A 26397-nucleotide genomic window follows, 5' to 3' on the forward strand; every position below is an offset into this window, starting at 1 on the left:
AAACGTTTTTTCAAAATAAAACGTTGTTTACGTCATTCCTGAACCACAGTGCTCAGCTACACGCTTTATTTTGAAGCTTAACCTTCAGGACCTCGCGCGATGGTCCACATCCGCTGTTGTGCTCGCTCTGTTCCGGCGGCGGCAGCAGCAGCAGGGCGGGGTTTGTTTTGAGAGCGGACCGGAGGGAGACGACTCAACAGGGAAGATGGCGACCGCAGGGTCTGCCGAACGGCCTGGCAGACCGGCCAGCGCCGCCACCGGCAGGTCCACCTCCGGACTAAGAGCTGGGCGCGGCTCCGGGTTTGGTTCCAGCCTGCTGGAGGACGAGGTGACGGATTGCGCGGCGTGCGCGGCTGCGGCCGAAAGCCCGCCCTCTGGACACCCGGCCTGTCCGCTCTGCTTAGCCCGGAGACACTCCGGCAACAAGGAGCGGCTCCGTCGGAGGAGTGACCCCGAGAGGAGCTGCAGCAGACCCGGCAGGAGGGACTGCGACAACCGCAGAGGTGGGTGTTTTACCCGGGCAAACTGAAGCTTACATACCGTCGTGTCAGCACCAGCGCTGGGTGTTCGATTTACACACCAGACGCAGTAAAAGCAGTCAGAGTTTAATTCGTTGAATGAACGTTAAAAAAAAAGAGTGTGAAGAGCGACTTTAATGACAAGTCAGCAAACACAGCGGCTCTTTTTGTGGAGTTTTGAATGGGAGCAGCTCTGACCTCAGATCAGTCACATGACCACTGTGTTCTCTTTTGAATCCGGTACCTGAACGCACCAACTCACAGACTGATGACAACGGTGATAGGTTTAATGTCTGTAGTAGTGAGTGAGTGAGTGAATTAGTGTGTGAGGACTTGTCCAGACTTGTGCAGTTGTAGGAGGAGCTGCTTCACTTCATGTGTTTGTCACTGAATCAGATTTATTAACACTAACTTTGTGATGTCACAGGCCCTCAGCTGAGCTGAGTTCAGGTGAGCTCTTTCTCTGGTCTTTTAAGCTGCTTAATTTCTAATAAGCCTAACAACACAGTCTCTTCGTAAACTCCTTTTTAGTGTAAATTTTACAGAGGGTTTTTTACGTGTGATATTTAAGTGTTTCTAATTTTCATTCACTGTTAGAAAAACAGTAAAGGAGCCGGTTGCGATCTTTTTGATGCAAAGTTTTATGAGATACTAGGGATGGGGGCGATACCACTTTTTGTGTCCGATAACAATACCGATATCACTAACTATTGTAATACTCATATTAGTCAGTTAAAGTCATTTTTGATGAACATGAACTATGAAGCTTTTATCAACACATATTTTGCTGAGTCATTTCAGACCTTTTTGCATTGTATCAGACTTTACATTAATTTCTGTTTGATTATACGATCCAGCGATTTTGACCAGTATCAGACCGATACTGACTGATACCCGTTCACATCCATAATACCTAAATACATAATCAATGTGTTACATACAAGTAAGTGACTTTGGAACAGCAGGGATAAACTTCTACACCCAAGTCTAGAGAAAACATTTTACATCAGTAGCACACAGGAGTTATTTTTCCACTGCTTCCTCCATCATGAAGTTCAAATGTGTTGTTTTGTGATTGAAAGCCTTCATTCAGGTATACCTTGGTCACACAAACTTACCATCACTCCCATTGTCAGTGGTTGGTCTGCCCTGTGGTGTTTTTTTTCACCCCTGTGTGAAATTTGACGTCATGGACATCCTGGAACCAACTTTGAAGCCCCTCATTGACAAGCTTTTATGTGTATCATTACACATATTAATGCTAACGACTGGAAGATGAATTTGCATTGTAGTGTTGCGCTGCAAATGGCTCTGGAAAAAAAAATAAAGCAGATGAAGAAAAAAAAATGGCATGTGGCACTGATGCCACTTGTGTACACTGCAAAGTAATATTACCCGGAAGCAGATTAAACACATTCCCACTGTTGAAAAAAAAAAAAAAAAAGGTTTAAAGGGATTTAACAAGTGAGACATGTCAAAATATTGTAGACTTATGGTGGCTATTAGAGAGCCTTTTGTGTGTGTGGTGTGTGTGGTGTTTTGTGTGTGTGGTGTCTCCAGTGTCTCCAGTCGCAGTCATATTTTCAATAAGCACCTGTCCATCTGCCTCAGGCTACAAGTGCAGGGATTGCATAGTGCAGTCAGCTGTATGTAAGAAGATGATTATGTAAAAGTACCTCATACACCTTCACAAAAATAATCATGAACTGTCAATTGAAGTTATTTTTAATCACCAGTTAAACCAATAACCAGCAGATTTATCAATAATGAAATTAGTAATGCTATCTCCTCATCCTGTTATAACTGAAGCTCCTTTTGAAGGTTTCTCTGTAGCTGTTGGTTTATAATTATTATCCGTTTATATCTCACACACTCTATGTGTTTGTGTCTCCTCAGAGTTCTTTGTGTCTCCTGCTGTTGTCCCAAAGTGTGTGGAGGTTTTATCAGGAGTGTGCGCGAAACACAAGGTGAGTGGGAGTGAGCCGAACACAGCACCAGCAGCAATTTGTAGTATTGACAGTGTTTAAACATTACCAGTCTTTTAAACTGAAGTGGTTTGTTAAAGACCTCACTGCAGTTCATGACCTCTGACCTTAGCCAATCACGTTTCAATAACTAGTTAATCCTCCCTCATGTTGATCTGACTTCATGAGAGTTAGACAGTGTCACCACGTGGCATCCTAATCAATCAGAAAGCTTGATACATAATCAGTGAACTGATTTTGTATCTGTAAAATCTGATGTAGTTCATTTTTAGTTGAACGGTCTTGTGTTTGTTGTGATGCAGCTGTTGTTGTCGTCATGTGACGACAGAGATGAATTCAGGAGATGTAAAGATGAACCAGTGCGCCGTGATGAAGTAAGTTTGTTAGTTCCTTTAAATGTCATTTTGTTTATGAGTTCATGTGAACGTCTCCCTCACATACTAGTATTCAAGAAATGGAACATTTCTGAAAGCACAGACTTTACGTTTTTTTTTAAGTAAATTTTTTGGTAGATAGTAAGATAATATGTTGTTATTGTACTATTTTTTTCCTCTATCTATTAACTTGCATTATGTTAACAGTACCTACAGATAATCCTAGCCTAGTAATGGTCTTATCATTTGAATGGCAAATGTTGTTCTGTTGTGAAGGGCACCATGATGACTCCTGAGTCAACATGAGCCATAGTTTTAAGTCATTCCCATGTTAAAAACAAACTAAGTGTCTGTGTTTGGATCTAGCAATGTTGTATTTGTTTTTTCTCAGGGAGTTCTGTCTGACTCTGAGAACGAGGAGCCGATCAACAGGAGGAACCGAAACATCTCTGCATTTGTCAGAAAAACAAAGATGTTGTCGGCCACCACAGGGTGAGCATGCAAAGTGTCTTTATCTTCTGTCCGTTCACAAAACAATGAAGAATTACTTTGTCACCCCACTGAAAACTGTGTTGCTAACCAGCTTGCCAAATTTGTATGATTAAATTAAAGTATGTTTGTAAATCAAAGAAAATTCAGCAACATTCTTTGAAATGCTTGGAGCGCGTCCGCTGGAGGAGCTGAGCTCACACACGCAGACACACGAATACACTTTAGTGTGGACCAAAGCAGCTGAATGTTGCTGTATGTCAGTGTTTGTACAGAGTATAAATGTAAAGCACTGGTATCGAACCTCCTGTTAAACACACATGTAGAGAAGCAAACCTCTTGTTAAAGCACACATGTAGAGATTTTTATACTGAATATAAATATTAACATGCTGGTATCAAAACACTTGTTCAGGAGCCAAATTGAAAGAGGTTATAAGTAGGAACTAAATCTTGCCTGGACAGGTGTTCCACTGGAAGCAAAAAATATTTTTGATCACAAGAGTGAGAGAGAAATGTTTGTTAGTCGGTACACCATCGCAAGTGACTGACATGTTTGTTTTTAATTGCAATGAAACAATTTAACACTATCGGCAAAGAAAATAAATATACAGAAGCCTTTGTCTCCGACTTTGATAAACAAACAGGACACCGTCAAATAAGTCACATCCAGCACAACATCTCAGGGGCTTAAAGCATTGGCTTAATTAACCAACACGTAGAGAAGCAACATTTTCACCATTTTGGTCCACTCACAGCAACTATGTGCGGCTAACAGGAGGGGATGACCATGATCGGATAGCTATCAGATCTTGATTTGGGCACTGGAGAAGCATTTTAACACCAGGTGTGAATTATGTGGTGAAGTGCTATCTGATCGCTATCTGATTACAGAAAACACATTTAAATACCAGGTGTAAAGGGGCCCATACTGTACTCAAACAAGAGCTGGTTCAGGGATACGCCAATCGAAGAGGAAGCGACACAATAAGTTGTTGCTGCACATCAGCTCGTCAAGCACTGGTACCCTCAATGGACACTGAACTCTGTTTTTGCTTTACTCAGACTTAAAGCACTGTCTTGTGTCACTACATGATCACTAGGGGGCTCCAGGGTGCCAAATGTGGTTTCATGGTTTGTTTTTCTCTTCAGTGGTTCTCAGAGGAGTCGAAGCTGCACTGACCCTGTGGAGGACAGAGGAGGGAAAGTGAAGGTTGCTGCCCATCCTGCCATAATGGACCGGGTATGAAATCTCATTTTAGATGCATACAATACTGATGTTCCAACACACGCCTTGTCAAAGAATTACATTTTGTGAACTGCTCACTTTCCCATACCGAAGTCTATAGAAAACAACTGTTATTAAACTTGCGACCAACAGTGAGATAATGCAGTAAATAACAGATATAATACAGACTGAAGCTAACATAGGTTTCTTTATGTGAGCCCTTTGTTAAGTGGCTGAAATATAATTTTTATATTTTAAAAACATTTCCCACTTCCTGTATTCTTCACACAGGGTGCTCACAGTGCAGTCAGCTCTGTGTGACAGTACCTCACAACCATATATGCATCCAACCACCGTATCCACCCTATCCCTCTTATATGTTAGAGTCTGGATAAAAGGTCAAAAGTCACATCGCTGTCAAGATCTCACTTGATCTCACCTATGCTTCTCTTCCTGACTCTCAGGTCGGGATTAGTCACAGCTTCACTGCCGGAATCCTCCTGTCTTCTGAGAACAGTCGCTCTGTCTCCGCACCCATTGCCACCCCTGACCGAAAGCTCACTTGGCGAGCTGTGATGACATCATCGTTGTCATCTTCTACCCCTGTGGTTGTGCCCCCGCCCCGCCCCGAACGCTCCATTAGCCCTGAGAGTAACGACAGCATCTCAGAAGAGCTCAATCACTTTAAGCCCATCGTCTGCTCACCGTGCACGCCGCCTAAACGGCTCCCAGATGGTCGCCTCATGGAGCCCACCATTGTGAAGTCCACACCACGGAATCTGACGCGTGGCCTGCAGAAGTCCACCAGCTACGAGGCAAGTCCTGCAGTGCTGCAGAAGTGGAGGCAGATTGAACTTGACCGCCAGAACCTCAAAGTCAACTCCAAGGCCACACTGACGAGCCCTGTCACCGAGGTGCATAACAAGATCAGCAGCAGGGAGGATGTTGCAAAAACTCGCACATCTGCCGCTGATAGTGAGGGGGTGACGTCCATCAACAAGAGGAGGCTGCTGTTTGATCCTCCAGCCGGAGACACGGCTGCCTTCCAGAAGCAGTCCGTAAAGATCCGGGTCCCTGCAATCCGCTACAGCACTGAGACAGTGGCGTTCAGAGGAAGCTCGGACTTTGATTCAACAGTCCTCGTTTCTGAGTCATGCAGTGGGGCGGCACTGTTCAGCCGAAAACAATCTTTTTCGCCGTACTCAAAGAACTCTAGTTTCCAGTCGTGTAAATTAGTGCCAAAGGATGCGCAGAGTCCAAGGAAGGAGTTGGACAGTGGTGTCCACAACCAGCCTACCTCAAGGCGAGGCAAGAAGAGGAAGCAGAAGACCAAACACCTGGAGTCGGACTGTGATGCCAACCTGAAGAGGAGCTGTTCACTCAACCAGGACGCCTTTGATGAGCAATATGTCTGCCAGATCCAACAGGAGCGACAGGACCGCATCCTGGCACTGAAGCTGCAAAGACAGTTCGACCTGGAGAATCAGACCGTCAACCGCAGGCGCAGCCCTGATGCTTACTTCCTGCGGTCCTGGATGTCCAATCAGAATCGTAGGAGGCGTGGCCTGAGGAGATCCCGACGACTCAACAAGAAGCACTAGAGCAGATGGATCTGCTTATGTGGCACAAAGTCAGACAGGAAGGGTTTCATATATGCAAAGTGGCAAATGTTTAATGAATCCTGAACTTGTTTATTCAAATGTTTGTTTTTTACACCAGCACACTGCTGTTGTGACAGTGGAACTTCATCAGCTGTGATAGTCAGACATGACTCAAAACTTCTAAATTGCAATTTAAAAATGAACAAATCAATTTCATTATTGACCTGGTCCAGGCCCTGGTCCTGGCCCTTGCCCAAGTCCAGCCGCCTCTGCCGTTGACCGTCTTCCAGTCTGAATCTTTACAGACATTTCTCTGCTTTCTGTGCAGCTCTGCCTGGTAAGAATCATGGGGACTGTAGTCCAGCCCACACACATGTGGAGGGATTGACACCTCAAGATCACCCCTGAATCTGAATGGACCCGATGGACCTGAAGGGCTTTCCTTGTTTTGTTTTTTTGTTTTTACTGATGCCACATGAGCTTTACTGGTGCACATTTTATAAAGTTACACTAAAGCTTTGATCTTAATCCAATCTGACAGTGTTCAGATGTGTGTATGTTAATGCTGAGTGCCAAATGACCAGAGACTGTGTGATGATGATGATAATAATGATAATTATGATTATGATGGTGGTTTTATATGATGAGAAACTAAAGACCTGAGATGACGCTGTGTCCTGTCCTCCTTTAGTCTGTTGATGTCACAGTGTGATGGCTATGTGTGGATCAATGTCTAATCACACATTATGATAAAAATCACTCACAATAATTAAATGGTAGGTAAAGTATTGTTAATATTTCATGTAGCACTACATGAATTGATTTCTAAATGAAGTGTTGTTCAAATAATTTAAAATATTTTTTTCAGCTTATTAAATGAGAATACTTTCTGGTTTCATTAATTTTAAATCTGGCTTGTCATTTTATGGACCAAACAAAAATGATTAACTTATTAATTGATTCTGAAAGTAATTGTTTGTTGCAGCCCTACTCCCCACAGGCAGCCGTGTTTTCACTGAGAGGAAACATCTGTGAATCAAGTTGGTTCCCAGTAGGGCTGCAACAATTAATTGATTACTAAATCAATTGCCAACTATTCTAATTACTAATTAATCAGTTTGAGTATATATGTATATATATGTATATATTATTATTATTGTTATTAATAATAATAATAATAATAATAATAATATTATTATTATTATTATTATTAAAAAAACAAGTGCTCTGATCTTTTATCTTATTAACATTTTCTGGTTTATTTGCGCCACAAAAAAATCATTAAAACTGAAAAATTTAAGTTTGTGGATAAAACAAGACGATTGAAAATGTCATCATTTTGAAGTTTGGGGAAACACTGATCAGTATCAATTTCTAATCGATTAATTGAGACTATAATTGACGGATTCATCAGTTATGAAAATTATTGTTAGTCGCACCTCCAATTTCAAATCTGTGACTTTAAAATGTCATCTGCTTGCCAACATATCGTCGAAGGGATTTATTTTGAAGTATCCAAATGAAGGTACAGAACAAATAGAACAAATCTGGTTAAGATATCTTATCAACTGCCTATGGACACCCTGTACTTTTTGGTTAGTGCATTCAATTTCAATGCCCTATTTACGTAGAATGTTATTGATCACGACTGGGTAATTATAAAGACAGAATAAAACTTTCACACTAAGAACAGGTATAAATGTTTAAAATATGTATATAGGCTGTACAGCATACAACCAGAAAAGTTTAGTAAATTGCCTTAATGGCAAAGCAAGAATAATGATTCGGAGATGAAAAAAAAACATGAAAGCCTCTGTTCTGCCAGCTCAACAAATAACTTGCTGTTCTCCCCTATATTACATAAATAAATGTCCAATTGACATTGGATGCCAGGCCTCAAATACATGTATCCTGTCCATGAGCAATGAGCTTCCTTGCTACAAATCATCAGGAGAAAATCTATAAATAATGACCACTCTCTCATTCCTCCATCTCATCACCCCTTACACAGAGATTTGAGGTTTGACTTGACCTCACAATACTCATGAAGTCGCTGGGGCAATTCTTCCCCTCCCGGAACCTTGTACGACACAAACTTCAGCTCTTCAGATATTAGATCTAGATTTCTTTTCATGAGCTTCATACAAAACATCAGCTATAAAAGCTACGAGGGCTTTCCCACTAATCTCAATAACGTCTTAGTGATTGTCAACAAATGATATCCAATGAGATCCACTCTCTCAACCATTCTTGAAACTCTCGGCCCTTAACTTAACTTAACTTATCTTAACTTAAGGGCCCAGATATATGTATATGAGATCTTAAACTGACTCTAAAAATCTTCAACCTCCTGAACTTCCTTTGCCATGGACAAATGGCTGCATTCACTAGATGAAGCCATATGACTGCCTCCAAATTTATAGCACGTAGAAGTGGATGCTTCATAATTCTGCTTCATAATTCTTCCACACCCTTGGCCATTTTTTTTAATTATTTTTGGGGGACTAGCCAGCATTCTGAAAATTATAAGAAAACCCCACAACAGGACACCCAGAGTCAATTAAATGCTTTATTTTCATGTGGAGAACTGTGACAGTGCCTCCTGTTAATCTACCCACACTCTCTATAAGTGGAATTAATTTTGAGATCCACCCTAACAAATGGTTTATACCCTGCTTGATCTCATAGGAATAAAGTTATGAACTTATGAACTTATTATTAGATCATTAAAACATATCTGAACCGAGAACCAACTTCCATCAATACCCAGTTCCACCCAAAAACAAAAGAACACCACTTCAAAATAAAAAATGATATCTATTCTTCCCTGAAAATGTATAAAACTAAGATCTGGCTTTGAGGTAAATGAATGTATGTTTTTTTATAAAAAAAAAAATATTGAAACAACAGAACATCTATTTGTTTCATGCTCTCATACTCAATTGTTCTGGACACATTTTATGGAATGATTAAAAAGAAAATACAGGGTTGTTACTAGCATAAATGATGATTACATAATATTTTGTGTAACAGAACACGAAATTGGACCTAATGATCTATGTTTTGTGTATTTTAGTCAAACGGTATAAAGAGCTTTTAAAATGGGATCCAACTCTATATAAAGTCCCTAAAATTAATTGAAAATTAAATGTGCTGAAGAAGTCTTTTTATAGACTTTTAGAAGTTATTGTTAAATACAAGAAGTCCTTTTTTAATACAAATTTATTTCTTTATTTTTGTGTACATGTTTCCTTATTTTTCAGTACCTAATAGTCTGTTATGTGTATTCTTTGCGTATTTCAAAATGTTCAAATGGTCAATGATTGGTTTAAATACATATAATCAAAAAATAAAGAAATTAAAGAAATGTAAATAATTTCCCGCGACGCATCAGGGGCGCGCATGCTGCGTCCTCGGCCATGCGGACGCTGTCGACGTAAGACGTAGCTTGACGTTTCAAATCTCGCTGAGACCCAATCACATGCGTCCAGGTCACAGGTGCAGTGTTTGTGCTGAAAAGAATATGGCTGCCTCAAGAAACGGGAAAAATGGTCTGCTGGAGAAAGTAAGGTTTTTACACTACACACGTTTGAGCAGTAGTCTGACGAACGTACGCACTGTTATTTTGTAACGCCTCCTAACATAGCGTTCAAGCAGTAAGCAGCGTTCGGTCTGTTTCCGGTGCAGGCGCCGCTTGCCAGCTAAGCTAATAATGCTAGCGGGTTCAGGAAATGTTTTGTGTATAAAGAGTGACTGAAAAGACACTGAGCTGAAGCCTGAAGCTGATTCTGTTTGATCCAATCATGGTGTCGCTTTGGTTTCCTCTCTTTCATTGTCTCTGTTGCATCAAACTTCATTCAGGAAATAATTAGGTGAATTAGGTGAAACTGAACAAAATAGTGTGCATGAGCGAGGACATGGGCTTGATGTCACAGCATCAGTCATGTTCGGTGATGACGTGTCAACTGTAAAAACTCAAACTTGAGTTAAATGTATGTGTTCCGGACTCAAGAATTGTCTTGTCTTAGAAGGTTTCTAGTTGAATGAAATGACCCGGAAGTATCTGAGTAGTAGCCATGATAAGTCGGTCAAATTATCTGTAGCATATGGTACACGTGGATCATAAACAATGATGCACAACTATTCCTTGGAGCAGAAATCTATAAAGCGACTCAACTGTCAAGACCTTTTAACGAGTACAGACAATTTGAAACGAAAGAATACTATTTGACTGCAGCTTCAGTGTCGTCACTGTACTGTGAAGTATGTGAATAATTGAATGAAGTTTATGTGAGTAACTGACAGCCAAGTCTCCTAAATATAATAACATTCCCCTAAACCTTCGGAGCCCATGTTCACATTATGTAAGTCATTAAACAACATTGTTTGTATAGTTAACATATGTATAACAAAGTGACAAATTTGACTGTATTGTAAAAAAAATTAATTAATGAAATTGATTGTTGATCATCAGTCAGTGACTTTGGTTCGATTTGCTTTTACCAGTGGAGGATTGATGAGAAGCCAGTGAAGATCGATAAATGGGATGGAGCTGCTGTTAAGAACTCTCTGGACGATGCAGCAAAAAAGGTTTTAATCAATTCTAAATCTCTCTTTTTTTAAAAAAAAATAGGTTTGGTATTTATTGTATTAATATTTTTTTTCTTACTTTTTGTTTATTTGGCCCATAATGAAACGGATATGGAGATTATATTGATTGTGGAATTGACACTGTTTGTGCGCTGCTGTATCTGTTGCAGGTGCTGCTGGAGAAGTACGGTTATGTGGAGAACTTCTGGCTTGTGGATGGGCGTCTGATGATCTGCACTGTGTCGTGTCTTTTCGCCATGTTGGCGTTGGTCTGGGACTATATGCACCCTTTCCCTGAGTCCAGACCAGTACTCGCCTGCTGTGTCATCTCATATCCTACTGCACCTGGATTATATAATTGATGTTTGTTTACAGGAAGTATTTGTTTGTTGTTTGAAGTGAACCTGTTATCCCTTTAACTTTCACCTCTATCACATACTTCATTATGATGGGTGTTCTGACTCTCTACACGTCCTACAAAGAGAAGAATATCTTCCTGGTGGCGCTGCAGAAGGATCCAGCGGGGATGGATCCTGACCATTTGTGGACACTCTCCTCCTCCCTGAAACGGTAAGTTCCCTGTCCCCAAACACCATGCTTTGTCCAGCCCCATCCCCTTATTCTGATTTTACCCTCATTTGATCTGCTCCGCTTGTTCAGCCAACGGGGATGTTCTGTCACATCTTGAAGAACAAGTCATAGTTTATGTTAATTAACTGAGAGCTTCAGTGTTTGGATCAATTATCTAAAAAAAGAACAGTGATTTTTCACTGTATTTTCACTCTGCATATAAATGTTTAAAAGTTTAGGTTCAGTGTAGTTTTTGTTGTGTCTTTTAATTGTGGTTGTACAAGGTATTGAGACTTGGTCACAGTTAACTGTGCTGTGAGTGCCCTTTGTGCGGAGAACTAGCCTGAGACGTCAAGGCTTAGAGCAGTTACACCAGGAGGAACTTATTTTAGCCACTTAACAAAAGGGTCACTGAAAGCAATCTAGGGAGTCTTAACTTTACCATATCTTGTTCAAATATGTTCACTACTTTATCTCCTCATTAGATAGCCTTAGATGGAGCCAATGCTAACAGTGTGGTCAGCTCGGATACTTTGTATGAAAAGACTGATTAGAACAAAAATCACTTGTAATTGTCTGTGTCCTTTCGAAAGAAACACATCATACTCGTAGTAATATTTTTGTGAGTAATTGGGCCCTTCCTTTCTGCCGTCTCTGTGTTCACAGGTTTGACGACCAGTACTCGCTCAGAGTTTCCTTTACTGATGGAAAGTCCCGATGCTCGAGGGAGGCGGAGTTTACACGCTCTGTGTCTGCTTTCTTTGATGAGAACGGAACACTGGTGATGGACCTGTATGAAAAATGTGTTTCCAAACTGCATGACACACTGGCATCCGACAAGAAGATGAAATAATGCAGTGCTGGCAACGTTTTGTCTGTGATGTTTGGGTGAAATTTTGATGTTGGCCACAAACGGACATGATGTCACTGTGTGGTTATTCATGACATTTATAAAGGTGTTGCTTACTGTCCTGACTAGGGCTGGAACCAACTATTATTTTCATGATCGATTAATCTGAGGATTAGTTGTTTGGTCCAGTAAATTTTAAATAATATTGATCAGTATTTTCCCAAACCTTGAAATTATGTTCTCAAATGTCGTTTTGTCCTCAAACCAAAATTCATGTATTTTAATTATTTCTTTGTTATATGGAGCAAAGAAACCAGAAAATATTTTCTGCGAATTGGATTCATGAGTAACAAATTAAAATTACTGTAATTATTGACACACAAACATAAGTGTACACACTTACGCTGTCTGCAGATTGTCACTCGTTTTCTCTGAGGAAAAGTTAGTAACTGAAAAGATCTGTTCTGACTGATTTTCGACTTGCCATCACAGTCATCTTTTGATGTAATTTCCTTTTTCCTCAGCTAAAGGAACTGAGAGGAAGTTATTTGTTTCTTTGTGGTCAAACCATGGCCATCACAGTGAAGCTTTCACTTCACTCAATCCTCACCGTCTCCTTCAACACAGCGCTGAGTCCAGCTAGTAAACAAATACCTTTTTTTTACCCGGTAGACCAATCACAATGCAGGAGACTTGGAGGGCGACCGGAGCGAAAGAATATGATTATGACGGTTGACCTTTGTCCTTGTCACAGATGGTGTGTTGACAACTCAACACGTAGTGGACTGAATGTTGACCAGACTTTTATACAGAATGTTTGTGTGTAAACATTGTGATGATATTAAAGATGGGCACTGTTACAAAAGTGTGTTTGTATAGTTATTTTGTCGTAGCACTGCTGTAAAGCCTGCAGGGGGAGCTGCTTACATAGGAGTCGGGGTCAGATTGGTGAACAAATATTTTGTTAAATACTGTAGTTCTTGTTCACTAAAGAGCTGAAATTTAATGTAATCTAATCACTTTTTGAAGTAAAGCTTTTGTCTTGGAATATTCATTTACTTACAGGAATGTTTTACTTAAAGTAAACAAGTTTAAAATGAGACATTAATCAGACACGATTAAATGACATGTGGTTCATGTATTTTCAATTATGTTAGCAACATATTAAAGATGTGACTCAGCGATATTGATTAAACAGGCCCTGTGACTTAAATAATTGGTTGCCATGTGAAAAATGTTGGAAGTATATAATCATGTTAAATGTATGAATGCTCATTTCCTTCACCAAGGAGGAAATGTTTTTGTCGCCTTTGTCTCTGTGAGTGTGATGTGATGAAGAAAGATAAATTTGATTTTGGTTGTGGTCCAGTTGGGGATTCTGAATAAGGATGGTTGGAACAAAACGTTAATCTTGACCGGTGGGGCGATGTAGCGACACTGGGGAGATTTGTTCTGAGTGCTGTTTGTATTTGCTTGCTTAAATTTGCTTGTTTATAGTTTGTATTTCTTTAAACACTGTTTTGTTCACCCTTTATATTTTCTTATTTTTGCATAGTTTATCTGATATATTTCTTGTTTTTATTCTATTTTTTGTGTTTATGAACTATGCTAATCAAATCAGTTGCATATGCAGATTATGGATTATGTAAATATAGAGTAATTGATTCTAGAATGACACATACTGAGACATGTCTTGTTTTAAGTCTCTTTACCCACAGGTTAACTACAGAGGGTGTGATTTGTGTCAGGAGAGGTGTGGCCAGCAGTAAGCACTGGAATGCGTCATGAGACTGATCAGATGTAAGTGAGAGAGGCTCTGTGTCCCAATGCCATGGCCTGTCTGATGGCCGCTTGGTCTGTCCACAACCCGAGCGTTACCAATGCCATCATCATGGTGAGTTCAGAGGCGACGCATTATGCTGAGGGGACACAGACTGAGAGGACATATTGAGGGCAGATACTGGGGATACATCATACTGAGGGGACACTTTTGTAAATCACATGTTGAGGGAACAGATACTGAGGAGACACATGCTGAGGCCAGATACAAAGGACTGACTGCTGAAATATACTGAGGACATACAGTGAAGACACATCATATTGATGACACTTACTGAGGACAAATTGATGGTGCTGATTGATCTTGGTGACCTCACATCAGTATCCTGTCTGACCCTCAGAACACTAATGGGCCTCCTGACCTGATGTTGGATGCACAGTCAGTGTGTGTTTATATGGACGAGGTGGTCAACAGGAGGGTGGCTGGCAGGCAGCAGACACCGATGGCTCAGGGACACCTGAAGAAGATGGACAACAATCTGATGGAGGCCCAGAGGTTCTCCTCATTACCACGAAGACCAGCAGTCAACATCGAGTTCAATGATGTGTCATACTCCGTTAAAGAGGGAACCTGGTGGAGGAAGAAAGGTACTACACCACCGACACATTCACTACAGTAGCACTGTTAACTTAAAACACTCTGAAAACACTTGTTAACCTAGCAACATTTAGGCTACCTCTAATGAATAACTCTAATAACTAATTTGTGACTCTGGGCCTGTCCCCATGTAGCTGAACTGAGACCATTTGCATTTACTCAATATGTTAATTAATAACAGCTAATGTTTCTAACATCATTCAAGTGCTGATATTACTGTACATCAGTTAGTTTGAGCTAATAACAGCCAATGACACTTTATAATAGCTATTAGCTAACATCTAGTGCTGGTAATAACAGCTAAGCTAATATAGTATTATAAATAACTGGCCATATAGCAACACATATTAGTTAAACGCAGCTAATAACAGCTAACATGCTAGCAGTTAATATCAGCTGATATTTAGTTTTATAAATAACTACAAAAAAAGAGAGGGCATACCTCTGCTAAGGCTGCTCAGTTTTCCACAGTTTTAGTAAACTGCCTTATCTCGAAAGGTTAGCCATTCTAAAAGGTCCCGGAATCCATTTCCTTCCTCTTCTTCTTTGGTGTTTTATGGTAGCTGGTATCAACAGTAGATCACCACTTCACTATTTCTCTCATGTGCATCCCACAGATGTAAAAATCATAATAACTGTTGATGAACGTGCCAGGTTTTGTTTGTTTATATGTGGCTCATGAAACCAATTTGACATCTTACCATTTGTGTTCAACTTTAACAGCAGGCTATTATTATTATCACAGTCCGATTTGAGATCTGTGTGTATATGTGTTAATCTGTTAATCTGTTCTCCTGTTGCAATGAGCTGCAGGCCAAATTAGAAGCAGCTCACTCACACACACATTGAGACATTTAAATTTTTAGTTGGCGATAGGATATTATACACACATCACCTTTTCTCTGAGTGAGACAGTTTGATGGTGCTCATGAAAACATAGAGACTTGTACAAATTAATATTTTATTTTCTGTGATTTATAACTCATATTAAACATAATGTAAAAAAACAGCAAGATTTTAAATGATCTTTCTGGAAACTTTTGAGTTAGATTCAATTAAACAGTGCATGTGGACAGAGACATACGTCTCCTGTTTCAGCTTCAGGACAAAAGACCATGGAAGAAAAGACCAAAGAAGAACAAGTGCGGGTGTGAAATCTGATCTAAGATCTGCTGCCACTAGAGACCCAGGCCTCGCCCAGAGAGCTGCCTGCTGTGGTCCACACACCAGTTTAAAATTTGTTCAATTCACTTTATTTGTACTTTTCATCATAAAACTTTTTACAGAAAAAAATGTAAAACTACCCCATGGCCACACAGAGCAAACAACAATATTAACAAGAAGTGATTAAATGCTGTAATAAACAGACAAATAAATGGAATAACTCAAATTCCATTGACAAACAGTTTCACTGACTTGCTGTCTTTACTGTCTGCACTGTGATGACTTTATGAAACTGTTTTGAAGTGAAGACACTTGCTGTTTGAGCATCACATGGCTCCATCTTTGTTTTGTTTGGACATGTGGCCGTTTAACCGTGATGTGTGGACATTCGTCTGCATGTGTATGAATGTGGACGTGTGGACATTTGGACATATGGGCGTGTAGATGTGTAAATGTGTGGATGTCTTGTCTCAGGCCTGTTGTTGGAGCTTTGTCATTTTAAGTCTTTAATGAGACGCTGTCACAATCTGAACCCGATCAGGTTCTTTCTGTAGCACAAACATTTTGTTCTTGATGAGTTTTTAGTTTCACTGAGAAAAGTTCACACCTGCTCGGGTGTGAGGAAAACTCCTCCTCCTCCTCCTCCTCCTCCTCCTCTGCTGAGATCACAGAGAATTATGAAGCTATTACTGTATGTAATGAAAATAACATGCAGGTTTCCGAATGTGTTACTGTGGTTACTGTAGTTCATCTGAGCTCAACTGACCTCTTCATTGACCTCTGAATCTGCACATATTTATATTGAAGAACAGCGTACAGTTTACCTTGACTACAGTACAACTGTATGTTGTAGTACTCTCTACTCTACTACAACATACAGTTGTAGTACTTTCTACAACTGTATATATATGTACTCTCTATATACTCTCCCTACATAAACTGTATGCTGTTCTTCAGATTCAAATAAATACACAGTATCTGTATGTTACTGCAGTACAGTGTGTATTACTGCATTATAGTGTGTAATTACTAATTATCAGAAGCAGTTTTGATTGCACTAATTACTACAGTGCAATGTGTCTTACAGCATTTCTCACAGAGTTTGAATAACTGTTTCTTTTCCTACTGTACAGAGTGTATTATTGCAGTATGGCGTAAGTATTCCTGCAGCAGAGGTTACTGTCAGTCAGAGGATTAAATCCAATCCAGGCAGATAAAATCTGATAATCTCATTAAAGAGCCTTTAACCTCTATCAGCAGATGAACACTGCAAGTTATTTTCATGCTGCTCCTCTTTGATTTCTGCAGCAACCCCATTTATATAAATTTCTCAGAGAGTATGTCTGATCTAAAATCCAGGTCATTATCTGGGTCCTCTTATTTTTTTTTATCATGATCTCTCTTTTATTTCTGGTGAATTTCATAAATATGATACAGATATGAAAACAACTTGACAATGTCCACGATTTTCCAAAACTCTTCAAAAACATCCATCAATGTCCAGAACACAAAACATCCAAAAACACATGGTGATATTCAAAAGTCCTACAACATTTTAAAAAAAAATAATGTTGCTCCTTTGTTGCAGTTTTGTCCAAACCCCAGAGATTAAGTTTCTGTGATGAACAGAAATGTAATAAAACACTTCAAAGTTCAAAATGAAGATTTTTTAGAAATAAAAAACAGTGAATGTTCTGACAACAGATCGCCTGCTGAGTTTTTGAATCATGAACATCTTTTTGATATGAATCTTGAAACATAGCAGCACATTGTGTGCTTGCATCACTGCTCCACCCTCATGAATACAACATTTCAAATTGACAATTTGGTCCCTCCTGAAGGGGCGAGCATATGTGTGTGTGTTTGTGTGTGTGTGTGTGTGACATAAGTGAGAGTGAAACCAGACTCAGGCAAAGTCCTGTGGACTGTTCTGAAACCTGAATCTCTGAGCTGTGGATAAAGATTGTTGTTTATCAGAGAATCTGGGAACCTGCAGGCTTATTGTTTCTGTTATTCTCAGGTTACAAAACTCTGCTCAAAGGGATTTCTGGGAAATTCACCTGTGGGGACCTGGTGGCCATCATGGGGCCTTCAGGAGCTGGGAAGTCCACACTCATGAATATCCTGGCTGGGTACAGGTGAGGTATCTATGTCTGTGTGAGTAATTAATTATGTCCAGGCTGAATCAGTTCAGTCTAGTTTCAGTCATGTTCCTGGTCCAGTATTAGTCTGGATTAGCCCAGCCCAGAACTGGTCTGGTTGTGTACCAGTCTGGTCCAGTGCCTGTGTTTCTGGTTCTGAACAGGCAGACAGGAATGAAGGGGGAGGTTCTGATCAATGGACAACCCAGAGACCTGCGCTCCTTCCGTAAGGTTTCCTGTTACATCATGCAGCATGACATACTGCTACCTCACCTCACTGTCCATGAGTCCATGATGGTATGAACTGCTGAATCTACACTCTGATCTAGGTCTGACCTGATCCTGATCCTGATCCTGATCTAGTCCTGATCTGGTCCTCTTGTCTCTGCAGGTGTCTGCTAACTTGAAGCTGCAGAAGAAGGTGGAGACTGGCAGAGTGATGGTGAGCTCTGACACCATACTATTTCCAGGTGCTATTATTGAAGAGGTTAAATGTCAAATGTCAGAGGTCTCTGGTCTCTCTGTGAGTTCAGGTCCGGGAGATCCTGATGGCTTTGGGTTTGCTAGACTGTGCTGAAACAAGGACGTCTCACCTGTCAGGGGGTCAGAGGAAAAGACTGGCCATCGCTCTGGAGCTTGTCAATAATCCACCAGTCATGTTCTTTGATGAGCCAACAAGGTCAGAGCTCCGGACAGATTCAGTTTTTTTTCACAAATCTAAAGACATTTAATTCTGGTTTTATTATTTATTACTTTTGATGCAAATAAACGGCATGCAATTGCAAAAAAATTAAAAGGTACATTTTAACCCAGCCTCTTACTGCACACCTATTGCAGTGTCATTAAGAAAATACATTAGAAAATATCCTGGAACAGCCAACAAAAAAACCCAAAACAAACCAACCCGTGACATGGAGTTTTGTTGAAACATCATCTGCACCAGCCCAGCACCAAACAGTTTGAGCTCTTCTTTGACTCGCTGAAAGCAGCTTGCACCTAAAATGTACCTAAATTCATATCAGGTCACACAAATCCTAAATAAATGTAGGCTCTCATGGCGAGATTGTGGCTAGCACTGTTGCCTCACAGCATGTAGATTGATGGTTCGAATGAAGGCCTTTCTGTGTGGAGATTCTGTTCCCCCGTGTGTGGGTTTCCTTCCACATGTCCAAAAACATGCAGAGCTTAATTGGATAAGGTGAGAATGTGAATGTTTGTTTGTCTCTATGTGTTTGCCCTGCGATGGACTGCCGACCTGTCCAGGGTGTGTCCTGTCTTTGGATTGGCTCCAGGTCTTGGCAACCGTCATGTGCAGGATAAAGCAGGACAATGAATGCATGCATGAATGAATGAATGACATAGAATTTATTAGGTGAGCCTTTTGTTAAGTTAATAGAGTTTTTTCTCCCTGGTGCCCCCACTGGCAGCCATGCATTCACTGAGAGCCTCCCTTTGACATACCAGATTATGCACAATAGTTTTGGTGTAGAGGTAAAAGCAATTCAAGCAACCATGACAAAGGAAGTCATGAAGACCCTGTAAGACCTGAGACGCAAGGGATGAACCACTGTCAAACACTAACAAAGGAGTGCAAACTGCAATATTATGTGACCCACTGAGTCAAAACCACAAATGGACACACCTTTGGATATTTTTGTATATTTATTATCACTGACATAACACAGATATTGCCCCTGTCTCTCTGTCCTCCCTCTCTGTCCTCTTTGTCTCAGTGGCTTGGACAGCTCGTCCTGTTTCCAGGTGGTGTCTCAGCTCAAAGCTCTCGCTCAGGGAGGAAGAACCATCATTTGCACAATCCACCAGCCAAGCGCCAAACTGTTTGAGCTCTTTGACAAGGTGAGTGCATCCTGCACAAACTCTACCTAAGTCAACACTGTGTCACTACACAATGCTCCACTGACCAACAAACACACATATGTATAAATATATATATATATATATATATATATATATATATATATATATATATATATATATATATATATATATATATATATATATATATATGTATATATGTATATATATATATATATATATATATATATATATATATATACATATACATATACATACATATATATATAAACTCCAGTGCTGCCCTCAAAGCAGCGAGAGATAAAACTCATTTAAAGAACAGTTAATAATACAGTAAATGTCATGGTTTAAGTTGATGAGAAACTTGTCATAGAATGTACCTTAAAATAAGTTTGGGATGTGGAACCTTGGTTGTTCTGTAGCTTCTCTGTCATTTTTCTGTGTTGTATCTGTTGATCAGTTTGTATCTCTATGTTCCAGCTCTATGTACTCAGTCAGGGTCAGTGTATCTACAGAGGGAAAGTCTCCGGCCTTGTGTCCTACCTCAAAGAACTTGGACTTAACTGTCCCACGTACCACAACCCCGCTGACTTCGGTAAAGACAGTCCCCCACATTAACATCACCTCCATGATGCCTTCACTGTCACCTGCTCACGCTCCCTTCCTCCTCTGCCTTGCAGTGATGGAGGTGGCGTCCGGAGAGTATGGAGACCAGATGGTGCGAATGGTGAAGGCCGTTCATGACCGAAAGTGTGACATGGATCATCAGACTGACCTAAACGGAGACGCAAACCTGCACCCGTTTCTTTGGCAGAGCACTAAGGAGGTATAAAATGCTCTTAGTCATGTTCACATTTATAACCTCTTGCTTTCCTTCTTCTTTGGTGTTTTATTAACGTTTGCTGTATTACTAACTGCTGTTACATCTTCCATTACCTTAACACTAATCCTAACCCCTGAAACCCCCTCCACACTTACCACACTTATCACACTGACTCTTTCAAAATAAAAGACAACAGAGATTCATCACTGCAAGAACTGGATTGACTGGCAATAATGCAGCGTTACAGCTGCTAACTGCCTTAAAACACCACCAACAACTACTTCAAACTGCTGCATCACACCAACCCTTTTATTATGATGGAGGTTATATTACGCTGCTGCACGACTTTCAACATTTTTAAATAAAATTGCCCTGTCATCATGTTGATGACACTACGAACAGCCCAAGATTTTTGTGACCGCACTGACTGAATGTAGACTGCACTACTGGGAAGGAGTTTTACTATGCATGTGTGGAACTTTAGACTAATGAAGACCCTCATTTTAGTATGAATGGAAGGGCTGCCATGTACATACAAGCAGAAATGTTTAGTGACTCTGCTGACTGACTCAACTGATCTTTATCAGAATATTGGTACATATTAGTATGTATTCATTTATTTCCTTTTTTAAAACAGTACAATAATAGCAGTATATCATCTTTCCGTTATTTTGATACGTATCCTCTCATGTTGCCTAAGGAGTCAATGCCCTCTGATGGTTGCCACAGCTTCTCTGTGACCTGTATGACCCAGTTCTCCATCCTGTTCAGGAGAACCTTGCTCAGCATTCTTCGAGACTCGGTGAGAGGAGCGTATAGAGATACCCACTTGACAGTCATTGTCACTGCACTGTGGCTTTCAATAAAGACTCTTGTCACTGATCAAGCAGGTGCTGACTCACCTGAGGATCTTGTCTCACATTGGGATCGGCATTCTGATTGGTCTGTTGTACTTGGGCATTGGGAATGAGGCCAAGAAGGTTCTGAGCAACTCAGGCTTCCTCTTCTTCTCCATGTTGTTCCTAATGTTTGCCGCTCTGATGCCCACAGTGCTCACATGTGAGTCTACAAACTTAGTCTGTAAACTGTTAACAGCTTGAGTTGTTGTATGAACTGTTGTAAGGTTGTTGTGAGTCTAGTGGTGTCATATATATACTGTTGTGTTGTGTCACTGTGTGTGCTTCAGTTCCCTTGGAAATGGGAGTTTTTCTGAGGGAACATCTGAACTACTGGTACAGTCTGAAGATATACTACCTTGCTAAAACCATGGCGGACGTCCCTTTCCAGGTAAGTACATTTATTTTAATAGATTTGTTTTATTTGATGATCAGAATCATGTTTCTGTTGAGAAATGTAATAGAAACTGAAGTCAACTGGACTCTACTGAATTCTGTTGAGCTCTGCTGAGCTAAACTGGACTCTACAGAACCCAGCTGGTTTCTTTTTTAGCTCTATTTTGAGCTCTACTGAGGTCTACAAGACTAAACTCTTCAGTAGAGTCACCTGGGCTCTAGGGTTTCTATTGGACTGTACTGAGCTCTACTGAGCTCTAATAGACTCTTCTGAGTTCTACTGCATTATTCTAAACTCTTCTGAGATTAATTGATCTATACTGGGCTACTAAGTCTCTATTAACCTTTCTGCTGAAATCTACTGGACTTAAGTGACCTCTAGTGGACTCTATTGAAATCTACTAGACTCTGTTGAACTCTCTACTGAACTTCACTGGATTATGCAGCAGTCTGCTGAACTCTACTGAGTTCTACTGTTACCTCTGTTTTACAGGTGGTATTCCCGGTGGTGTATTGCAGTATTGTGTACTGGATGACAGCTCAGCCTCCTGATGCCAGCCGCTTCTTTCTCTTTTTGTCTCTGGGCATACTTACATCTTTGGTAGCTCAGAGTCTGGGTCTACTCATTGGAGCCGCCTCCACCTCTTTGCAGGTCACCTCACCTTTGTCAGAGCTCATGTGTGCCACCTGCAGACAGGTGTGAGTGTATTTACTGGCGTCACTCAGGTATTGGTTGTCTCCTGCAGGTAGCGACGTTTGTCGGCCCTGTCACTGCAATACCAGTCCTGCTGTTCTCCGGATTCTTTGTCAGTTTTGACACCATACCCTGGTACCTGCAATGGATATCATACATATCCTACGTCAGGTGGGGTCCTGTCTGATTACAATACTACAAACTGTGAACAGTAGTAATGGGTACATGTCATATACGCTATACTGTTTAATGATAGCAACACTGATATTAAACTAGACATAAGGTAAAGAAATATGACTATATGCAACTTAATAAAGACGAACAATACAAAAACAAGATGTAAACAACTACAGCTTCACTGACAGATAACTTAACATTCTCAACAACTTTCCGGTATGTAGTGTTTACTCTTGATAAGACTTATTTTGAAAACCGTAAATAGGACTGCATGTTACATTATCTGTTCAAGAGAGACGGTGCTGATGTTGTCTTGCTATGTCCATCTCACCGTAGGTCACTGCTTTCTGTCTCTCAGGTTCGGCTTTGAGGGTGTCATCCTGTCCATCTACAGTCTGGATCGAGAGGATCTTCACTGTGATGAACACGAGACATGTCACTTCCAGAAATCTGAGGCAATCCTAAAGGAGCTGGACATGCTGGACGCCAAACTCTACCTGGACTTCATTGTCCTTGCCATCTTCTTCTTCTCTCTGAGGCTCATTGCATACTTTGTCCTACGGTACAAGATCAGCGCTGAGAGGTAGGCCAGGACTGGGACCACAGGACATCTGAGTGATTTGTAGGCCAATGTCAGCGTGTTGAATGGAATCTGTCCACGTGTGAACACTGAATCTACTTTGGCTTCAGCAAACAAAATGAGAATGTGAGGAGTAGAGCAGCAGAGTCTGGTTCATTCAATCTGACTGATCATCAAGATCCCCAGGTTAAAGATTAGGTTCTGCATGACCAGGAGCTGGTCTCCAGAGTCCTGAAGGATAGGAGGACCGGAATGATCATATGTCCAGATCTTGGTCAGACCCTGTCTCACATCAGAAACAATGTTGATGTTGGGGTCACTGTATCTCACCCTGTTTGCTTTTTTTTTTTTTTTACTCTCGGATCAAATGACAAACCACTCTTTCTGTTGTGACCAGTGGCTTCACAAGGTCCTCCTTTTTTTACCGGGTGATTTTGCTGAAAAGAGAACAGGACAGAGTCAGTTGGTGCAATTTCATGTTTAATACGCCAGGTGATGCACAGATTACCTGTTACGGTGCCTATCAAACGCCTCTTTGTGTCAGAAAAGCTGCAGGAGGTTAGGTGAGGTCAAACTGAGAGTAAACTGCAACACTGACTTGTTTTCAGATTTATTTTTTGTTTTATGAAAAGATGTTTGTTTAAAATCACTCCTTGTCAATAAACATAATTACTTCAAATGGTGTGATTGTGTGAGGTGCTGATATAGTCAGCACTGACCGATTCGCTCAAACCAGCCTGAGACATGGGGGCTTGCTGTTAGTGAAACCTGCAGAGACACTGAGAAAAATAGATTGTATTATTTAAGATAATGATGTATCTTAAAGGTAAGGTTGGAGATCCTGGAAAAACTGTTTGAGCAGGCTACATTTTGAATTCAAAAATCCAAGCCCCTTTCTTCAGACTTTCCTCCGAAGCTCCGCCTCCAGAGCACAAGAACGCACAACGAACATAGATTCTAAAGCATTTCACAGCATCTGTAACGTTCTGAACTTTTTTGGATACTTGTTCAAATGACAACCTGATGCCAAAAAACAACAAATACTCTCAAAAGATCACAAAGACAAAAAGTTAATCTGCCAGTCCATGAGAAACAGAGCCACCATGGCATCACTCTGCTGCCCTTTATGGGCTTTCAGTTGTCTCCACCGTTCAAACGCAGCACCAATGTTCACTCTGGTCTTGGATCGATCTGCATCAGCCTTTTTGGTGGGGGACAGATGGGTTTTGATGCATTCAATTATTTCGTTAAGGCTGTTCAATATGATTGGATGGTGTTTATTTTCAGGCATGTCCGTTCCACAGGTGAATGACATTTTTCATTTTTATTACAATGCATTAATAATAGGTTACAATCGGGGTGTGAAAAGGATTTTAAGCAGTCCAGAAAATGATCTCCCACCCTACCTTGAAGAATATTTTCACTGCCCCATCTCATGTTTAGACAACAGAACTCACTCTCTTATACCAAGTCCTTATTTTGGCAGAAGAAGACAGACAGTTGGATAAAGTGTAACTTGTACTTTTTAAAGTCGTCTGGGACACAACAAAGCGACAAGGATCTGTTAAAAGGAAATACAATACAGTCCATGAGGATTTTAAAAAGGTTTAAAATATTGAATTCTTTATGCTGGATATTTTTTTATTGTTTTTGTAGTTGTAGCAGTCCAGACTGAAGCACAAAAGTTTAATAAAGTGTCCTCAGGAGTTGGACAAAGTTAGATCTCTTCATTAAGGTGGACATCGTTAATGAGGTCCCTCAGGTCAAAGGCCAATTTCACATTGGCCACAGTTTCCCCTTACTCCCTCAGAAACAATGTACTTAGTCCCTCTGGTCCACTAAGGACAGGTAATGATATCCCCTTGGACACTTTAGGATGGACAACAGCAGCACAACAACAACATGTTAATGGTCAGAACTGTACCTTCCAGCTGTCTCTGGTGGTTTGAGCCTCAAACACAACACTGTACTCACAGTTACTGTGTGTGTTTTTTATTGTTGTTGTTTTTATGTGTTTTATGTTGTACATGTAAACCCTTGCTGCACCACAAATTTCCCCTTGGGGACAATTAAGCAACCTTTACCATTGTCTTTCTTCAGTGAGTTTGTGAGTCTGCAGTTCATGTGGCATGAACTTTTGTGTCCTGAAGTCTGGCCTCTGTGCTGTTGTCAGGCTATTTTAAGTTTGTTTTTTATATTTTGGTGTTTTCATCTTTCTTGGACATTTGATCAAAAAACAAACAAATTGGTTCCCCCAGGCTAAAGTGTGACTTTAAAGGGATCGTTCAGGCACTGAAATATAATCAGTGCATAAAACTAGCCTTAGACATCGCAGCTCCCTCTCTGTGAAAACATGGCTGCCAGTGGAACACCAGGAGTAATAGATTTTAGCAGCTTAATAAAAGCCTTATCAAATAAATACTTCACCAGCTTAAGTCTACAACATCATTTCTAGCAAGAACTGATGTTTGTGTGACTTTGCAAACTGCTCACTCTGCCGCACCAAAGTCCATAGAAATAATAAACCATTTTAGATTATGAGACACATGAGAAGCTGATCCACTGATGCGTTATTTTATTAGAGTCACACAAGCTTATCCAAGGAGGCAGCAGTAGACCAGTAGCTCCAGTGTTCCTCTCCGCACGTTGGTGTGGGAAAGTGAGCAGTTTACATTTAAGGACTGTAGGTTTTTGCCACCTCTGCATCAGTAAAACAAATTGACCCAGCGAGGCTGCAGTAGACCAGCAGCTCCCGTGATCGATCAGCAATTTTCTCTATGGACGTTGGTGTGCTCATATACATACTGTAATGAGCTGAGTTCATGTGTTTATGTTATGAGTTCATCAGTTATGCAAATGTTACAGCTGTTTTGTGTTGTGCGCTATTGTGGGGGGACTGTCTCGCGAGAGGGGGTGAGACAACGCGAGGCGGATGTTGTTGCTCTGGTATGTTGTTGTGGTTGCTGAAATGTACGGTGTGGTCACGGCCAACAGTGACCGGAGTTAATCTGTGTTTTGCTGCAAATAAATGCACAGAAGTTGCAAGCCA

At 40.6% G+C, this 26397-nt stretch overlaps 3 protein-coding genes across 6 annotated transcripts; all 3 read left to right on the forward strand.

Annotated features, from left to right (window-relative positions):
• Positions 1-115: 115 nt before the first annotated feature.
• Positions 116-6862, forward strand: rnf169 (ring finger protein 169). 2 transcript variants are annotated; one of them, XM_044015471.1, is made up of 6 exons: positions 116-503; positions 2415-2485; positions 2806-2877; positions 3269-3369; positions 4518-4608; positions 5058-6862. In XM_044015471.1, exons 1-6 carry the CDS (start codon positions 206-208, stop codon positions 6192-6194), a joined length of 1770 nt encoding a protein of 589 aa, XP_043871406.1. In that variant the 5' UTR covers positions 116-205; the 3' UTR covers positions 6195-6862. The 2 variants fall into 2 exon arrangements, with proteins under 2 accessions (XP_043871406.1, XP_043871407.1); XM_044015472.1 differs by lacking the exon at positions 2806-2877 and having other exon boundaries at positions 117-503.
• A 2792-nt stretch (positions 6863-9654) lies between these two features.
• On the forward strand, positions 9655-13069 carry spcs2 (signal peptidase complex subunit 2). The gene is made up of 5 exons (XM_044015467.1): positions 9655-9759; positions 10701-10784; positions 10955-11115; positions 11220-11354; positions 12021-13069. The coding sequence occupies exons 1-5, from the start codon at positions 9676-9678 to the stop codon at positions 12205-12207; spliced, it is 651 nt and encodes a 216-aa protein (XP_043871402.1). The 5' UTR covers positions 9655-9675; the 3' UTR covers positions 12208-13069.
• Positions 13070-14005: 936 nt separating this feature from the next.
• On the forward strand, positions 14006-26397 carry abcg1 (ATP-binding cassette, sub-family G (WHITE), member 1). 3 transcript variants are annotated; one of them, XM_044015474.1, is made up of 15 exons: positions 14006-14098; positions 14385-14631; positions 17826-17943; positions 18111-18243; positions 18338-18388; positions 18480-18625; positions 19680-19803; positions 20263-20377; positions 20463-20608; positions 21306-21407; positions 21493-21664; positions 21792-21892; positions 22391-22549; positions 22644-22762; positions 23127-26397. In XM_044015474.1, the coding sequence occupies exons 1-15, from the start codon at positions 14036-14038 to the stop codon at positions 23353-23355; spliced, it is 2025 nt and encodes a 674-aa protein (XP_043871409.1). In that variant the 5' UTR covers positions 14006-14035; the 3' UTR covers positions 23356-26397. The 3 variants fall into 3 exon arrangements, with proteins under 3 accessions (XP_043871409.1, XP_043871411.1, XP_043871412.1); XM_044015476.1 differs by having other exon boundaries at positions 21496-21664; XM_044015477.1 differs by having other exon boundaries at positions 23105-23215.

The sequence above is a fragment of the Solea senegalensis genome, unplaced genomic scaffold, assembly GCF_019176455.1.
Source record: "Solea senegalensis isolate Sse05_10M unplaced genomic scaffold, IFAPA_SoseM_1 scf7180000013475, whole genome shotgun sequence".
NCBI lineage: Eukaryota > Metazoa > Chordata > Actinopteri > Pleuronectiformes > Soleidae > Solea > Solea senegalensis.